The sequence below is a fragment of the Lepisma saccharinum genome, chromosome 19, assembly GCF_977018435.1.
Source record: "Lepisma saccharinum chromosome 19, izLepSacc3.1, whole genome shotgun sequence".
In the NCBI taxonomy this organism is placed as follows: domain Eukaryota; kingdom Metazoa; phylum Arthropoda; class Insecta; order Zygentoma; family Lepismatidae; genus Lepisma; species Lepisma saccharinum.
The window spans coordinates 50,675,920-50,694,635 of NC_139247.1; the positions used below are offsets into that span (position 1 = coordinate 50,675,920).

General features: G+C 38.2%; 1 protein-coding gene across 1 annotated transcript in view; it reads right to left on the reverse strand.

Moving 5' to 3' along the window:
• The window catches only part of Cbp80 (Nuclear cap-binding protein subunit 1), a 107,434-nt gene that overhangs the window by 53,961 nt on the left and 34,757 nt on the right, over window positions 1-18,716 (reverse strand). Inside the window, exons 8-11 of the mRNA XM_083140851.1 lie at window positions 16,118-16,289; window positions 13,879-13,946; window positions 12,606-12,743; window positions 9,298-9,401 (exon numbers count right to left, since the gene is read on the reverse strand). Coding sequence (XP_082996977.1) covers window positions 9,298-9,401; window positions 12,606-12,743; window positions 13,879-13,946; window positions 16,118-16,289 — 482 coding nt within the window. The remainder of the gene's footprint in view (window positions 1-9,297; window positions 9,402-12,605; window positions 12,744-13,878; window positions 13,947-16,117; window positions 16,290-18,716) is intronic.

The window sequence follows — 18,716 nt, forward strand, 5'->3', positions numbered from 1 at the left end:
GCACTGCCAGGCATTGGTTCCAGAAATTCCGTTCGGGAGATGTGAGCCTTTCGGATGAACCTCGCAGTGGACGACCGCATGTGTTGGATGATGAGGCCCTGAAAGCAGCCATCGAGGAGGACATTGGTCTAACGTGTGATGAACTTGCAGAAAGGTTCCATGTTTCAGCTGAAACAGTCAGACTGCACCTACAAAGGGATAGGGTAGTCATACAAGTTAAGCAAGTGGGTACCCCACACATTGTCGGCAGCCAACAAGGAACAACGAGTGACAGCCTGTTTGTCCTTGCTCACTCGGCCCCGAATACACCCATATTTGATCGCTTTCTCACTGGTGATGAAAAGTGGGTTGGAATTGTCGGCAAGTGGTGCATTACAAGCTCCTTCCACCTGGTCAGACCGAAACTGCTGACCTCTACTCTCAGCAGTTGCAAATGGTGCACCGTGCATTGCGGAAGAATGAGCCGGCATTGGTAATCGCAAGAGTGTGCTGTTCCTGCACGACATTGCCAAGCCACATGTGGCAAAGAGGACCCGGGAGACCCTTCAGCAACTTGGCTGGGAGACCCTTCAGCAACTTGGCTGGGAGACACTGTGCCATCCACCATATTCACCGGACCTTGCACCAACAGATTACAACCTGTTTCATTCCCTCGACAACCACCTCCGTGGGAGATCCTTTACAAATGAGGGAGACCTGCGGAACGCACTCACGGACTTCTTTGCATCCAAGCCTGCCGAGTTTTATCACCAGGGTATTGTGCAGCTGCAGGAACGTTGGCAAAAGGTGTTGGATGCTGATGGAGATTACTTCGAAACCTAAAGGTATGTACCATCCACTGTATTGCTCTTTGTTTATCACTGCTCTAGAACGGCAAGAACTTTCTTGGTTACCTTGTACATACATATTACTTTGAAACCACACTTCACAAAATCGTTACATTTTTTTACTTTAGTTTGTGGTAATTGTAAAAGCATGGATTCAAACACAGTCCACGTTTATTTGGGTAGCAAACACAGTTATAAATAGTCGTTTCTCTTGCCATGTCTCTCACATTAGACATTTTTTGTGAAGAGTTCTTCCCTTTTGTCCCAGCCTGGTAAGTGATAGGTTTCTCTTGTAGAATCTGGTAAAACCTCCAGTCTGGTTGCTTTCAAGGACAGTAACTTTATTATGATAAGTTATTTAAACTCAGAAAAGTTCATCTTTTTTGTTAACAGTGTACTTACTGTAGAGATAGAAAGCATTTAGAAGCGTCATCATCATAAACAGCTTTTATACCGCCTAAAAGTCTTACAGTTGCCTGGGTCAGGGTGGCTACAAACAAGCAGAAATGAAATTCCCTGACTTTTCCAGGTTTTCCAGGACAAAATTTACATTTTTCCCTGACAATTACAAACTAAACTAAATCGATGTTTTTGCATATGGAAATAATAAACTCCTACAGATCCAGGTATGGATTTGTTAAGTACCAACATTATCTTCTATGAAATTGACTTAATTTCTCTATTCTCTATGATCATTTTAATTCAAACTGCAAAATAGTGAATTTGGAAAATTATTACAATTCACAAGCTAGGGAAGGATTACGGAATTTTGTCATATGCAGTAAGTTTAAAATGAAATACTTGATTAATTTTAAAGTTACGACTAAATGAGATAAGGGTGAAGAGTGATTGATTAAGAAATACAATTTGTAATTTATCAGTCTCCTTATACATTCTCGGTATTATATGTTGATATTTCCACTGAGGTTTGGAACCCTCTGCTTGCAAGAACCGTGAGTGCAGACTCATTTTTCAATGCATAAAGCTTCTCTGTAAAGCAAACAACTTAACTCTTGCATATAAGTGAAACAATTGAATCAAAGAAAATAAAGTGTCATATTTCCTTACATTATCAATGGGATTTCTGCTTCAGTACAGTATATCCAAGTGAAGTACTGTGAAACTGACAACATGCAGTTATACCATTATTGCTGACGAAAGGGGTATGTAGGTATTAGAAATTTAACGCAAGGAATTTATAGAATGCATTGTATAGGTACCTGATTTAGCTAACCACACATTAAAACAGGAAAACACTAATAATAAAAGCTTCTGAAAGTTCATATACGAGGGGCATCCTGAAAAAAGCTCCAATGGTGCCTATACGCAGCACTAGTGGTCGAAGAGCGACCCACACACATGCAGGCAGGAAGAAGTGGCATGTAGCTGTAATCTGGTACAGTTGCAATGCAGCCGTTTTAGGACAGTTCTAGGTTAAAGATTGCAGCTCTCATACAGTCTCCCACCGACTGTGATGTAGCCTCAGAATTTGGCACAGAGCCACCAGCAATCGTGTGAGGTGTGCAGACCAGACGTCGTGAGTGATAGTATGTTCAGACGATGATGCAGACAATTCACGGAAGGCCAGTCGAATGTGCACAACCCCATACAGCTGAGTACACACGGGCCCTTTGCATCACTTCAGGTGAGAGATCTTGGACCAATCCCTGTTAGCCCTGGCCTTGAAAGTAGGCCTACAGACTTTCATCTCTTTGTTTAACTGAAGAGGTTTCTGGCAGGGCAGATTCATTTAACAGCTACACTGCGGTAGAGATAGTTCCAGTCTTTGCTGTCAGACACATATACCATGGGCATACAAAATTTAGTGCCATGCTATGACAAATGCCAGAACAACGGTGGTGATTATGCCGAAAATTAGGATAGGACTCACTGTTACTAATGCAATAAATTACAACTGGCTATTCTTGTTTTATTTATGCCTAATCGGAAGGGACCTTGATATTTTGTTATTTTTTTTAAATTGATGTATTTTCTTATTTTTTATTTTTTACTATACAGTGTTATTTTTCCAAGAATTCACATTTTCATTTCAGTGCATTTTCTGGCAAATATCTGCAATTATACCTTCATGGTGTTTTCAAACTACTGTTTCAAATTGTAAGTGACATGGCTTACGCCTCTTCGTGAGAGTTTGATATCTTGAAGGTAATTTTGGGAAAGTTATTTTCCATACCCCTTTTTTAATTTTAAGGTAAGGATTTTAGATAATGGAATTTTCTCCGTATATACTGAAGGGTGCATAATGACCATAAGTGGCGACGCACCCAAAAAATTTAAGTCAATGAATCTCACGTGACAGATACCTATATATTATGGAACCAAAAATTGGCATTATCTTTTTTGACTTGTTAGTGTTACGTTTCCCAAAATTCGCGATTTTGTTTTAGAAAATTTATCTGCCAAATATACCAAAACGTAATACTCCATTCTGCTTTTAAACTATTATTTTAAATTGTAGGTCACATGGTCTACGTATTTTCGTGACAGTTTGATATGTTGGAACAGATTTTTGAGGAAGTAAAGTGTTCCCCTGCACTTTTCCATGAAGTTGTATAGTAGGGGTGTGGACTTAGGACCCCACACTTTCTTGATCACGGCTAAAGGTAGGGGGTGATGTGATCAGCACCAAGCTCCTGGCTCCTTTATACCTCAAAGTTTCCTCAAGGTACCAGGTTCATATGATGCTGGGTGGGTGCCGGAGCAGTTTGAGTAGGTGAAAAATATCCCGGTTCTCCCCACAGGGGATCGAACCCGGGTCTCTCCCATAGTAGTCAGATGCCCTAACGACTGAGCTCCATTATTACTCGCTTGACAAATGCCGAATGTACGCACTTAGCTTGGTAATTCAAAACATATCTCGTGCGACAAATACAACTCCCGTGTGACGGTAGATACGCACTCGATCTCCTGTTAGAACCCTGCCACTTTGCTCTCTGATGCAAATGGTTTTGATAGAAGTTGAAAAAATCGTGGGAAATACATGATTTAATGTGGCTGTCGGAATTATATCATGTACGTATAACTCTATAGTTTACTCTTGAGTAAAATGTTGGAAGACTTGCATGTTCTATGTATACAAACATGGCCTAGAAAAGTCAAGATGTTGGATTTCATGGAATATTTCATTGTTTTAGGACATTTTTTAAAAACAATCGAACAATCGCTAGAAACGCCAACAATTCGCATTATTTCGATATTTAGAACAGGCGAAAAATGTGCCCAGACATCACTGCATATTCCTAAACATAACTTCGCAGCAATTAGCATTTTTCACGGTTTTCGCGTTTGCGAAAAATCAATGTCCCTACTAATTGGAAATTACTTTCTGGCCACCCCTCGTATAAATCAGTAGATGGAAAGTGAAAATTTAGCAGAGCTGGCAGAGAAAAGTCAATTCTTGAAGAAAGTGATTTGCTTTTATGATTGAATGATATGATATTAAAATAATTACGCATTTATTATTAGTATTTTATTTCATAATATTGGACATTAACCTTACTCAGTGAGAGATTAATGACCATCTCTCATGAGTTTAGCAGACAGGACAGAGAGTGGCGTTAATTTCATTGCAATACTAGTGTTGCAGTAAATTTGAGATTGGAAGCATGCACTTGCCAATTTTTATAACGTTCACCAATGCAGTTTATGTTTCACTTTTTCGTGATAGTATTCAATATACTGTATATCCCATTTGGTTGGATTCTTCTTGATATCTAAGAATACTGCAATGTCATTATAAAGGTATGTTAACTTGTGTGAAACCAGTAATACGTCAGGATGATTAAAGAAAACCTTTGTAAGCACTGCTACATTAAATAAAGTGAAGTGAGCCAGAAGAGTAACGAAATTCCAGCAGCATATTTGCAGTCTAAAGTTCTTCTTGTTTATGCATGTGATTTTTGTTGGATGTTGCAGTCCATGCAATTTCTGTCCCATGTTGTAGTGAGATACTTTGTCGGATGACGATATTCGACAAAAAATCGTATGTATCAATGTATGTATCGGTTGATTTTCTTTTACCGATACCATCCGATACCAAAGATTTTCAGTGGCAATAGAAGAGTAGGCAAAGGCAACAGCTCGTCTCAACATTTGTCCTTTCTAAAAGTTCGTTCATCCTTCCTTGTGACAGATTGGAAGACCAGGACAAGAAGTTCCATAGATTTTCCTAGAAACACTGGATCATAAACCCCCACCCTCCTGGATAGCAGATGGCAAGATCAAAGGCATGGGCAAGTGAAAGATGAACCCAAATGGGACTATGAAGGCATGTGACTGCTTAGTTAACGCTGTGGGAAATAAACCATTCGTTGCCAATTCTTGCTTGAAACTCGTGGTGGTAAGATAGATGGATGTTTTTAACACCCTGCCACACAAATGCCAGATCAGGTAGCTGCGGGGTTCAGCAATATACACTTATCCTCTTCACTTCTGTCTTTCGTGTGACTGCCGGTATCGGCCAATGATGGCTATTTATTTCCGCCGAAAGCCGGTTCCATTGGTGGAGTGGTTAGCACATTGTGCTACGATGCCAGGGGTTTTGGGTTTGGGCATGGATGTTTGTGAGTGTCCATTCATCAATTTCATCACATCATCACTCATCCCCATCTTCGTAAATTAGCCAAAAGTGGCACAAAAAGCGAAGTAAAATAAAGCAAATTAATCAATCAATAATTTTCAATGACAGTACTAAAAGATAAACTAATCGGGACTGGACCTATATGTTAAAGTGGGACCCGAACCACTATGTGCCTCCACTGAGTATCGAACCTGCGATCTATTGATTACAAGGCGACGGCAACACCATCGGAGAGGCCCCTCTAAAGATTTATGTACACCACTACTAAAATATTTATCAGGAACTTTACTTTTCATCAAATGGACGTACCATCATTATTTTTGTTATTCAATAAATATTCATTTTTTTTTTACTTCTTTGCAACAAATTTCCTTGCCAGGACTGTTGTTTTTACACAAATTTTAGCGGTTTTAACTACATGAAAGCTAGATGATGAATATTTGCTGTTTTATCTCTTATTTTATAGCGTGTTTTTACTATTTATGTAATAACAATATTTTTTAGTCAAGATAGAAAGAACAAAATAAGTATTAACATTGCCTTTCCTCCATTTCTTAGACTGTGGTTACATACAACAATACTCCATACGCATTGGAGAAATTAAGTACTAATTAATTCATTTTCAAATTACGTATTACAAATAATTATATTAACTTTTTAAATGGAAACAATTTTATTATTATATTTGTGAAATACTTGGCTCGGACTGGCTCCCCAAATTATATATTTCTAGATACGTGCCTAGTGATGTGACGAGTTAGTATGACTCGGTAACTAGCGTTTGTTATTTTGTACTGGAATTATACAGGTATCGGTGGGTATCGGTCAGGGTATCGGCAAATGGTGGTATCGGCTCAGCTCTAGTCTTTTTTACATCCTCATGGACCAGTTCCATTATGATGGTTCCTGCTACAGTTCGTTTATGCTCATTTAGCATGAACGAAGTCAAACGTTGAACCAAACGTTTACTAGGATCCCAATTTGCAGGATGCTACTTACTGTGGGAGAGGTGCTTCTTACTTACACTTGGGAGTGCAGTGGTGCCAATGCAGGAGTAAAATAAAAGTAAAGTAAAATAATGGAGTGCAGATCAAAGTTTAGGTTAATCGCGACTGGTACTTAAATTCCTCATCAATCAGACATCATAAATAGCTTGTCAACTTCTGTTCAGGGACATGCATATACTAAAACACTTCACATTCACATAACATGTGGCTCATATTGGGGTGCGCGTATATGTACAATACGTGGTTGTTCTGCACTCCAAAGTGACACTAGCACATATAGGTGACTGGGAATCCCATTGGGTTGAGTAGCTGGTGATTATTTGAAGGCTAAGATGGCAAATTTGGACTTGGATTAGCACCACCAGATTTGATGCCGATAGATCCTACATGGCATCAGATACTTTTTGTGGGAAACCTGCTTCCTGCTATTTGCCAATTGACATAAATTTTGTTAATAAAACATTAAAATGCTGACCAATGCAAAATTTATTATATAAAAATGTACACTAATTGTGAATCTTTGTTTGAAGAAGACCCTGTTAGAGGATGGAAACGTTACATTTTCAGTGTATATTTTTATACAATAAATTATGCCTTGGTCAGCATTTTAATGTTTTATTAACATGGAAACAAGGCTAAACAGTGTTACCATAAATTTTGTTGTTTGAGCAAGTGTCATATGGCCTTATGTATATGTGTATGCGAAAGGTTAAACTTTCAGTGGCCCAAAAATATTATAATTTTACATATTTATTATTAATAATCAGCCTGCAGTTAAGTGGCAATATATTTCTAAGAAATGAGAATGTGGGAATGTAAATGTCAGTTTCATGTACGTTAATTCCAGCAATATTGTGTTTACATTAAATTTTCATTTCTGTTAGACTTTTACTTTTGAATTATGGGAATTAATCTATAAAATATGTTATCATGTATTACCTAACCTAAATTTAACATAACTCTGGATCTCATTAGCTTTCCATTTTCAAATATTGTACAGTTAGTGAGTAATAGTGAAAGAACAGAGTTAGAGTTTTCAGCTCCTAGGGACGGTCTAAGCATGGATATTGTTGCTTTACCCTTGATCATAAACCACTTTTTCCCCCTCAAGAGGCTTTGTGCACCCCCTTTTTTTAACTCTCAGGTAAGAATTTTAGATAACGGGATATTTCCCCGTATACATTGATAGGTGGCCGTGGTGGCTCAGTCGGTAACGCGTCTGACTACCATGCTCAAAGTCCCAGGTTCGATCCCCAGCCGGTTCAAATCCAGGAACTTTTCTAACGTTGGAAGCGCACGCAGCATCAAATAACATGGGTACCTGGGGGGAACTCTGGGGGGTAAAGGTGGTCAGGGGCATGATGTTGATCACATCACCCCCACTCACGACCGGATCAAGAAAGTGTGGGGCGTTACCCCCACACCCCCTATATGACTTTCATGGCGTGGTGCTAAGCACAGGGGAACACTTTTTTTATACATTGAAGGGTGCAAAATGGCCAAATGTGTTGATGCACCCAAAAGTTTTAATTCATCATCATCATCATCAACATAAACAGCCTCTTTGGCAAGTCAACCGAATGAAGGATGCAAGGATCATGTGTCCAGCAGATCGAGATCCCATTCGTCAAAGCGTGCAGAAAACAGTGAGGTGACCCCACAATTCCTTAAGTGAAAAACCCGTCAACAGTTATATAGTGTTTAAAAAAGGTGATATTCAATGCCGAGAATAGGGTAAAACTGTATTTACTCTTGTATAATGTGCACTTTTTTCAAAAGTCTTGCTCCCAAAAATTGTGGTGCATATTATGCACGGAATAACTTGGACAGCGAACATAAAAGTTTTTACTATGTCACTGTGCATAACACGTATATATCTACAGGTGCAATTACAAATTACCAGGTTGGATTTCTATAGCAATAATATTTTTTTTAAAAAAAAACAAAAAAACTATAAAAGTGAAATGGCCATTTCCCATGACTTTTCACTTTGTAACAGAACCTTTTGAGACACCGAAAGCGGTAGAATTCGAGAATGCACCTCCCATCACACGGGATGTGTATTAGCGATATTTGTCAGGTGAGAAATAGAAAACAACTTCCTGAGCACTGCAAATCCATAACATAATTTTGATCTCCCTTTTTTCTACTATAGAATAAGCAAGGTGGTTACAGAAGTATAAGCTTTGGGATGCTAAACACAGTGGGGGGAGGTGGCGTGGGTTGATGACTCATTATGTACACTAGACAATACTCTCCTCTTGGCCCATATAGCAACAGGGGATTCATTGAATAGGTATGATGTCATTTGCTCTTGATCAGCATAGTAACAGCTTTACGACTTGTGCCTAAGAAAGCCATATCTTGAACCTGAATTGTACTGCATATTATATACGATACATAATTGTTTGTTGCTTTTCCCCATCAAAAACCTGGGTGCCCACTGCACTATACATGCACACAAATTATACACGCGTAAATGCAGTAAGTGCTGTGATAAGTAACAAACACCAAAAAATAGCATCGTTTGAGAAAAAATGTGCTTCCTTCAGTGATTTAAGCACAGCAGACAACTCAAGCCAAGAAACACCCACCAGCACTGTTAGATGGAAGAAATTGGAACTACTGCCACCTGGGAACAAACAAAGCAGTGCCACTCTTATCATCTCCATCCAGATGCCATAATCTTTGTTAAGGAAAGCAGTGGTCCTTCAAAATTAATTGGAAAAAACAATTACACTTCCTCAATTGGTCCAAGAGTCAACACACCATTTTTCTACAAGAGTGACAACATTTGCTGGCAGCTCTAAACTCTCGTTGCTCAGAGTATAAGTTAAAAATCAGTGATTAAATAACAACCTACCTGCTCCTTCAGCAGAATATTTGTACTTTGGCTCTGGCTTTGGTGGAATCAGCCCTTCATAAGCTTCAGGCATTATATCCCTTATTCGTTGGTGGTAAGACAATCTGTAAGTCAAACAAAGTAAAACCAGATAAGCAACAAAATTCAATTTAAAAACAAAAGTTCATACTATTTCTGCAATCATCAAACTTCAATCAAAGTGACCTGGATGATAAAGTTGTTGATTTGCTGCGACATCTTCAGTACCATGCAGGAGCATAGACAGATGGAGGAAGAATTCCCTGACAATTCCCTGTTTTCCAGACACGTAGCAACCCTGTATGAATGGAAAACATATGACTGATGGTTTGCCATGCATACACACGTCATCCCATAACTAGTTGGATGACCACCTCTGCTGAGGCGAGTGACACTGGCAGTTGGTCGGTAGGACTTGACCCTCAGGGGCTGTTGCACTATTGTTTGTTATGCTCAGATAGATTAATCAGAACTGGACCTGTAAAGTGGGATCTGAACCCTTGATTACACAACAACAGGATTATTATATGTTGTACATAAGGTTACTCCCTTTAGTATATAGAATTATATGATCATCCCCTAGTCCTCCAAAACAATATAAATCACCAATTAATTCAGAAGTACCATTTCAGATGTCTAAAACTAATTATAATTTGTTTGAGTTAGTTTTAAAGTCCACTTCATGTACAGAAAGGCTAATCAGGACTGGGCCTGCAGATCCAGTGGGATCCAAACCACTATGTGCCTCTAGCAGGTATCAAACCCACATTAGGACTGGACCAACCACTTGAAGTGCAATCCAACCTATGGTGAAATGTGCCTTCACCCAGGATTTCTTGATCATAAGGCCTTATAAATTGCTAATTAGCATAATAGTAAATACTAAATAGTGATTACCTACTTTGAAAACTAACATTGATCAATTACCCTGACACATCTTGTAACGAACCCGTCTAGTCACAAATTGTACGAGTCGCACCTCTATTTTTATGACCTTTCTAAGAATCTAAGAATTGTATAAAGTTAAAAATGAGTTCAACCTCTAATTAAACTTAAACTTACGTTAAGAATATACTTTTAATAGTTTATTTTTCTCCGCTTGCTTACGCTAGCATTGCCGTCCCTATATAAAGGCAAAAGCCTGGCTGGCAAATTAATTCCGCTCCACCCTCGGGCGAGAGAAGGTGCTCTCCGCTTAGGCGAGAGTCCAAGCACCATAGAGGAGAAGGTGTGCTCCACTACGGCGAGAGACCAAACACCAGAAAGGGAATTCCACTCTCCACTTTTCTGTAATGGTCTAAGTTTCTTTCTAAACCTTGTTGATGAATAAAATTTGATATGTTACAGGAAACCATGGTGTACTCACTGTATCGCTCTGGCTTAATCTTAGGTAGGCCTTACAATGTGCAACACACACCCAGCAAGCCCTGAGTTTATTTTGGAGTCCATGTTCTACGACTGATAAGAAGTTAGCATTATGGGTAAACTTGAGACAACGGAGATGAATGCTGGTGCTTGCTCGTGGCAGACCGTTTCAATCTGAAACTATCATCAATTATCATGAGTAAATAGTGTCCTGTGTGTCTAAAAATCAAGAGATGACATTTAAAACTAACTGCAAACTTTTAATGAACCTAGTGAACAGCAGCTAACAAAAAAATATCTGATCCTTAAATGAGTATATCATTAATCCACACCTGTACATAGAGGTCTTTATCAGTTACATGCAAACAAGAGTTTGACTGTTCAAGTCAGTGTCAGTGTATGTGCATTATGGGAGGTACTGTTGATTTCTCCCTTTGCAGAAAGGAAGGTTAAGTCTGATTTCTTCTGGTACTAATTTACCCTTCCTTAAAATGCCATGGGGACGTGCAAACACTAAAATGTCATTTTTTTAACCCCACCCAAAAAATAACTTTCTATAAATCCATGAAGTGCTCTAAAAATAATCCATATTGGTTGCAAACTACAGGGAACAATCACAAAACTGCCAATTATGACAGATAATTTTGTGTACTTTTTTCCTCCACCAAAATTGGTTTTCTGGAAAAATAAATTGATTCTGACTTGAGGCCTTAATTTCTAGAATTTCCTGTGTGAAGTAAACTGGCAAACAAAAGTGTTTTAAAATATCTGAATGGATGAGCAGTGAATCACATGTAAAAATCTCTAAGACAGATTTCAGACCCACAGCAAACCTGCAGAAATAAATGAAACATTTCATAAAGAAGTGATACGGTACGCTGCTCATGTTGATTGTCACTTACACTGGACCATTTTCTCAATATCAACAGTGCTCGAAAGGAAGGGAGATGTTGGGGGAAGGGGTACTGTCACCATGTTAAACCATAGCAGCATCCCCCAGTTAATCCTAAGGCTCGACCAAACATCCTCCCAGCTAACAATTTCCACTCAAGTGCTGAAGAACAGTGAGTTATTTTATACACACTAGAGTTCATGTCACTTCTGTCTGAAACCCATTTGGCACGTGTCACTTGTTGCTTAGGTTCGAAAGCTGCCTGCCTGCGGATTTATATGTAGTAAAAATGTGCAGTTATTTTCACCAAAATATGGACTTAAAATTGTAAAAAATTTACCTCTTTAATAATACAAAACACTACATGAGCTACATAAAATACAGTACACTTACATTGACATTAATTGTAAAACAACACAAAATGTGTTTTCATTTATTGTTTACAAAACAATGAGTAACAAAATTTTGTTGTAAGTTTTCAAACGTGAATTTCCTTCTATTGTCTCTCAAGATTGGATTTATATTGACTAAAACTATGTTCAATATCGCAAGTCAAATTTGTCAGTTATTCACAAGAAATTCACCCAATTCTTTCGGTCACACGTGTTATTGTGCAAATATGAGTATATGTTGAGAAATGTTCTAAAATATGGAAATAATCTGTAAAATTAACTAAATTATATAAAATATGATCCAAAACCAAACACACATACAAATATGGAAAATAAAAACTGAATTTTTCAAGTCTACATACCATCATGCTCAAAGATAATACAAAATATAACTGATTTCAGCTTCACATATAAATATGTATTTACATATAAATCCACTCCCTGATTATTAGTGGATAGGGAAAGATGGAAGGCCTGTGTTGCTGCAGCCATGAACCTTCGGGTTTAAGAAGGCTAGGGAGTTAGTTAGTTAGATTATTAGTGATTGAAGTCAGTGTTGTGCAACCTTTCAAACACACTAGAATGTGCAACTAAGGCTACAGGGGTCAACATAATGCAAAATAGTTGGAAGAGAACACTACCTCAGTGCCTTGAGAAGCACCTCGTGGATGAACTTGGGCCGAGGGTGCTCCACGTCCATCTGCAAACAACTGCCCCAGTCTTCCCAGCTCCACCTGAACTGGAAGTTGCTTAAATGATATGAAAACCAGTTCACAAATCTGAAAAGAAAACAACATTGCTGTTAAACTGCCCTGAACAAATGTGAGAATGATTTGATAATTACACAATTTTCCATTAACATCGTCAGCAAAGAATTTTAAAAAAGGAGCACAGAAAAAAGGATGGACACTGCATAAGTAGTGTGTCTCCTTTTTCCTCTAGTGCAAAACAAAACACTACCTCTCAGAAACAACTTCGATCTCGGAGCTTGTGACACCACAAACAAATTTGGTTCATGAAAAAGGGGGGGGGGAATTACTGTATCTTTATGGACAGAAATAGTTATTGAGATTTAAGGCTCGGCTGGACTTTTGGCCGATGTCAGGGCAGCTCTTTTCAGAATTTTCCTTTACTTTCAAAAAACCGCTATGATATTCCAAAGTCTGAAAAATTACAGCAGCTTAGAATTTCTTCAAGATCATGTGAATCTTCATGTGGTTTCCTCCGCTGTTGCCTAGATATTATCAATAGTTTCATGGCTACGTAAGTCTATTAAACTATTTATAATATTTAGACAATAGCGAAAGCAAACACATGAATATTAATGTATGTGCTCTTGAAGGAATTCCAAGCAGCTGTAATTTTTCAGATTTTGGAATATCATAGCGGTTTATCGAAGAGAGAGGAAAATTCGAAAAAAGCTGCCCTGGCGTTGGGCAAAGGTCCAGCCAAGCCCTAGGTTCACTTAAGCACACATAGGTTAATCGGGACTGGAACTACAGTTTAAAGTGGAATCATGCACAGTAAGGCTACTCGGGACTGGACCTACACTTTAAAGTGGGATTCGAACTACTATGTACCTCCACTGGGTATCGAACCCGGGACCCCTTGATTACAAGGCAACGACGCTACCACCGTGCCATCGAGAGGGCCCTAAAGTGGGATTTGAATCATCTAGTGCTTCCACCTGGTTTCAAAATCGAGACCTCTTGATTACAAGGCAATTATGTAACCATTACACCATCGGGAAGGCACTGGACTGATAGTGTGCCAGTAAGTGGCATATTGATTCACATTCACTATCCGCAAAATGTAAAACCAATATTCCAATACATAACACATATTCCAATTTATTTCACATACACTCTCAATTCTAGTCGATCCTACAGGCAACCATAGTAAATTTCAACTCACCTATCAAAACATGATGTATTCATTGTATCAATCCTGCCATACAGCAGCTCAGTAGCTTGTGCCAAAACCTTTAAAGAACAAAAATAAATCAATAAATGTAATCTTCATTAGCTCATCAAATGTAGTCATGAAACAATGAATTTTAGTATGTAGGAAAGAAACAATGAGAATTCATACGTGGGTTGGAGATTTAATAGTGGCAACACCGCTGTATATCTGCCATGAAATGAAGCCGGTGCTTCTCGCTTATACAACCTGTTAGCATGATACCTAACGTACCTCCCAGTAAATGGACTAGGAGCAAGCGTGATGAGAGGAACAGAGTATCATTGGAGTTGGCGGTCTAAAGTTGTGTAGTTACAACAATGTTTCCAAAGCAGGAACAGCGGAGTTGGATAAAGATTGAATGTGCCCGTAGCGGTACAGCACGACAGTGTCATCAAGGTCTTCATGAAATGTGCAGGGAATCTGCCTTGCCTGTGACCTGCATTGCAAAAGAAGAGGCGACACTTTCTGCTGAATCTTCCCATCATTTTGCAGGACAATGCTCGGGTGCATGTAGTGCAACCTGTGGCTGATTTGTTAGCTCGATGGGGCTGGCAGATGCTCTACCATCCCCCATACTCCAGACTTAAGCCCCTGTGACTGATTTGATCCCTAAAATGAAGGAACCACTTCGTGGCATTCGCTTCTTAACTGTTCCTGAGATTCTTCAGGCAATAGACCACTCCATTCAAACCATCAACAGAACAGGTGCTGCTACAGGTATACTACGACTTCCACATCGCTGGCAACGTGTTGTCCACAATGCTGGTGACTACATCAAAGGGCTGTAAAAGTTTCACAGAGGTATCTCTTTTTTATCATTTATAAAATAAATAGTTGCCACTATTAAATCTCCAACCCACGTACATTACAAGTCTTTCATTTATTTAGGATTATGTGTATATATATCTGCAGGAGCTGATAATAACCTTTTCTATTGTTCTTAAAAATTCACATAACTACTGTTGGACATTACAAAATAATGCAGTGAATGTTACTATTAAATTGGATATGTCATCTTGGATTCCCACAACTTTTACTGTAGTAACTAAGGGTAACGCAAGGGTGTTTTTGTTTGTTTGTACGCTCTCCTCCCACCCAATGACAATAACTAAGTAATAATTCTCTGAATATTAGTGACAATCATACTACAGTAGCATGTAATTTTAATTGGACATTATCCCACTGTCTAGTGCTTTTAACTATAGTTATTCCAATACTATGCTTTGAAAGAGCAAATCTTCTCTCCATGGCAACTCCCCCCCGCACCTTACAAATCCTACAGGAGCACTGCAGAGTAGTTGGTTAGCACACTGGATTTGTAGGAATATCACAGGTCTGTCATATGTTCTATCCCCATCCCCAACAAAAAGAAATTTGTTCACCTGAAGGCAAGAGAAGAGAGATAGTTAAAAGCCATGGACGTATTTAGGGAGGATTCAGGCCCCTCTCCACTGAAAGACTTACCAAGTATACTAAAAATTAAATAATGAAAATATACTTATTTAGCAATTTTTGTAGGTATCAATTATATATTTCCTCCGAACTTACTGGAAGGCAAGGATTATATTGGGATCATACAGCCTTGAATGACAGTACCAAAGAAAATTTATATATACTACCACTTATAATACGTAATATGTGTCAAACATCATCTTTTTGTTGTTGAATAAATATTCAGTTCTCTATCTGACATAACTTTCCTTGGCAGGCAGTTGTTTTTGTACAAATTTTTAAGATATTAACTACACATAAGCTAGATAATGAATATGTGTGGTTATATCTCTATTCTTAAACAGTCTCTGTACCTATTCATGTAATAATAATACAACATTAATTTACATATTAATATAGACATTATATTGACTTCAAAATTTATCAAAAGCAGTATGTTACCAGGAAATAGAAAGTGTATGACCAAAATGGGTTACTGTAATGGCAATGGAAAATCTGAGAAATCATTACATGTAATGGTACATCTAAACGTCCTTCAGCATCTGCCACCTTGGGCAGAGTTCAATCTTTGACAAAGTTCAATGTGAAATGTGATAGAATGACATACTTGATCACAGTTCCCCACAGAAACAAGAAGTTTTTGTTTACATTGTGTTACAATGCTGTCATAGGCGACAAGTAAAATGGATGACAAAAATTTTAAATTCATGCAACAATATGATATGCTATATTAACTCACCTGAGGCATAGTACTGGGTTGCAATTTACACAGCTCAATTAATACTGATCCATAACAGATTTCCAGGAACCGAGGAGCTGGCATGTGGAAAAGCTCTGAAAATATCACTTCCACTATCATGTAGTCCAAAGGAATTTTGTGTTTGTATGGGAAATTAAGAAGATGTGCTGCACTGTATGGAAGATAAACAAAATGAAATATTCAAATAACAAAACATTTATAGTCTGTGGTGAGAATTAGCATTAGTTACACCAAAATATTTGTGACTGGTGTTCTACGATAAAACTTAATAAAGAATTTTAAACATTGTTAGCTTATATTAAGATATGTAAATCATCCTTTGCATGCTCTCATACATCAATTTAAACTAAAGATTATGTCAATAGTTTCATACTGAAGCTGCAACTGCTCATGTTAAGGCTGTGAACACACTACACATACTTTCTATGTTGGCTACCTCTCAGGAAGTTTTCTTAGTAACTGTGAGGAAGATAATCGATGCAACTGCAATTATGTATTTCACTATCTTTCTTTCTTAAATAGTATATTTCTAAAATAAACCACAGACTTCACTTGCTTGCCAAAAATATCAACTGCAACCCTTGTTTAAAAGCTCCACAAGTGTGGAATGCAGGGGAAAGAGCCCCCCCCCACAATTTTCCTTATCTACTCCTTAATTTTGTATCATTTTTGCATATCTAAAAGACAGTCCTTAATTAGGTATGATTAATATCGAGGTCACCAATTTAAAACTAAAGTCCGTGTCCTTCTTTTTCCATCTCTTTCTAGTTTTTGATCTCTTCTTCTCAGTCTTTGTATCTCTGTGTTTGTGATTATACAGGGTGTCTACCAAAATAACAAATCCAAAATTCATGACTTTTTCTTGACCTTCCTTCCTTTTTTAACATCTATTTAATTGCCCCTTACTTAGGTAGTTGCAAATTAAGAAAGTACTGTATATCTTTTATTCAATAAAAAAGCCCTACCACAAAGTCGGTCAGGATGAAAACTGCTGTACTTTAATAAGAGATTTAGACTTGCTTTAATTACTAATTGCATGGAAAAAGTAATGCTTCAGACTTCATTCTGGATGGGAAATGGCCACATTACTTTAATATTTTTACAAAACATCACGCGTACAAGAATGTAATTCTTAAGAAACAAAATGAACAAATCTTAACCACAAATCAATACAATTTTCGATTTCCAAATATTCAATTTTATCAAATCCTAGTGCAAGTATATAACAATGTAAATTCTCTACACAGTAAAAACTAACAAAAATTCTTGACCACAAGCATAATTTCTTGACTTTCTTGACCTACCTGTTGTTTCTTGACTTTTTCTTGGTAGACACCCTGTTATATTTATTGCCTCTCTACCTGATGATTTCCTTATATTTATCTTTTCCCCTCATTTCCTTCTCCTTCCCCCCACCTCTCCCTTCTACATTTCTATTTCCTTCTTCCACCTCTCACACGTCTTTTATTTCAGTATTGATTATTTTGTGTCATCTTTGGGGGTATTCCACAATAAGTGTTCCTAATTCATAAAAATAACAAAATGAATCAATTTGGAAATTATGGTTTTCAATTTTTAATTGCATTAATGTTTAAATGTTTGTGAATGGGTATATGATTTTCATATTTTACCAACGAGAATTATTAACATCTGTAGCCTACATCCTTCATGGACAAATGAAGCCAAACTTTGCTAGATTTTTAAAGCATCACACATGTCAAGGCTTTTCAGGCAATCAGGCTATGCTATCATCAGGCGCGGTTGGCCCTATAGCGCACAGGATCAGTGAACCCCCAGTAATATACGATAATCACCTTGAGAATGAACAATAAACAATGTCTTTACTTTTCCACATTATTTCGCTAAAAATTCTACACAATAAGTCATGTATTTGTGCCCGTAATACGGCGAACTCTTTTGCTGAGAAGAAGAAACCGCGAATCGACCGCCCTGATACAGACCCTCAGTTGAACCCCCACAGGACAGCTCTTGCCATTGTGAAAGCTTCGTGCGGGAGCAGAAGCTCGAGGAGGGTATAGGACAAAATACATGGAAGATGAGATTGCAGAACCTATGTCTCCACCCAACGGTCATGCGCAGTTCGTTCTCTCGCAGAAGGCGCGGGACAAGGCTCCGATCTCGCTGCTTCCTCCCTTCCAGTGTTGCTGTGTGCGGTTCAAGTTTGAAGCGCACACATTACATATTCAATATTCTCGTTGTATCATTTTTGCACCGAACTTCTTGGAATAAATGCAAGATTGTGGCAGAGATGGATGAGTGGAAACAAAAGCTGGAATTAGATGCGATGAATTAAAATAAAGGAGATACATTACCAAAATAGCTCGTGCATGCATTCAGAGGTTTTTCCTTAAAGGTGGAAACACTTCGGGTTCGCGAAAGAGAAAAAATGGCGCGAAGACGTGACTCGCTGTCGCTCGGTGTCAATCGTCTCAAGTTTGTTAGTTTTTGAAGTGCTTGGATACTTGTTGGAAAGTATTAAGTGATGCTGCGAGTGAAGCGAGGGATGGACTTTACCTATGGTCGTTTTCACGTTCAGAAGACACAACGGCGCTTATGG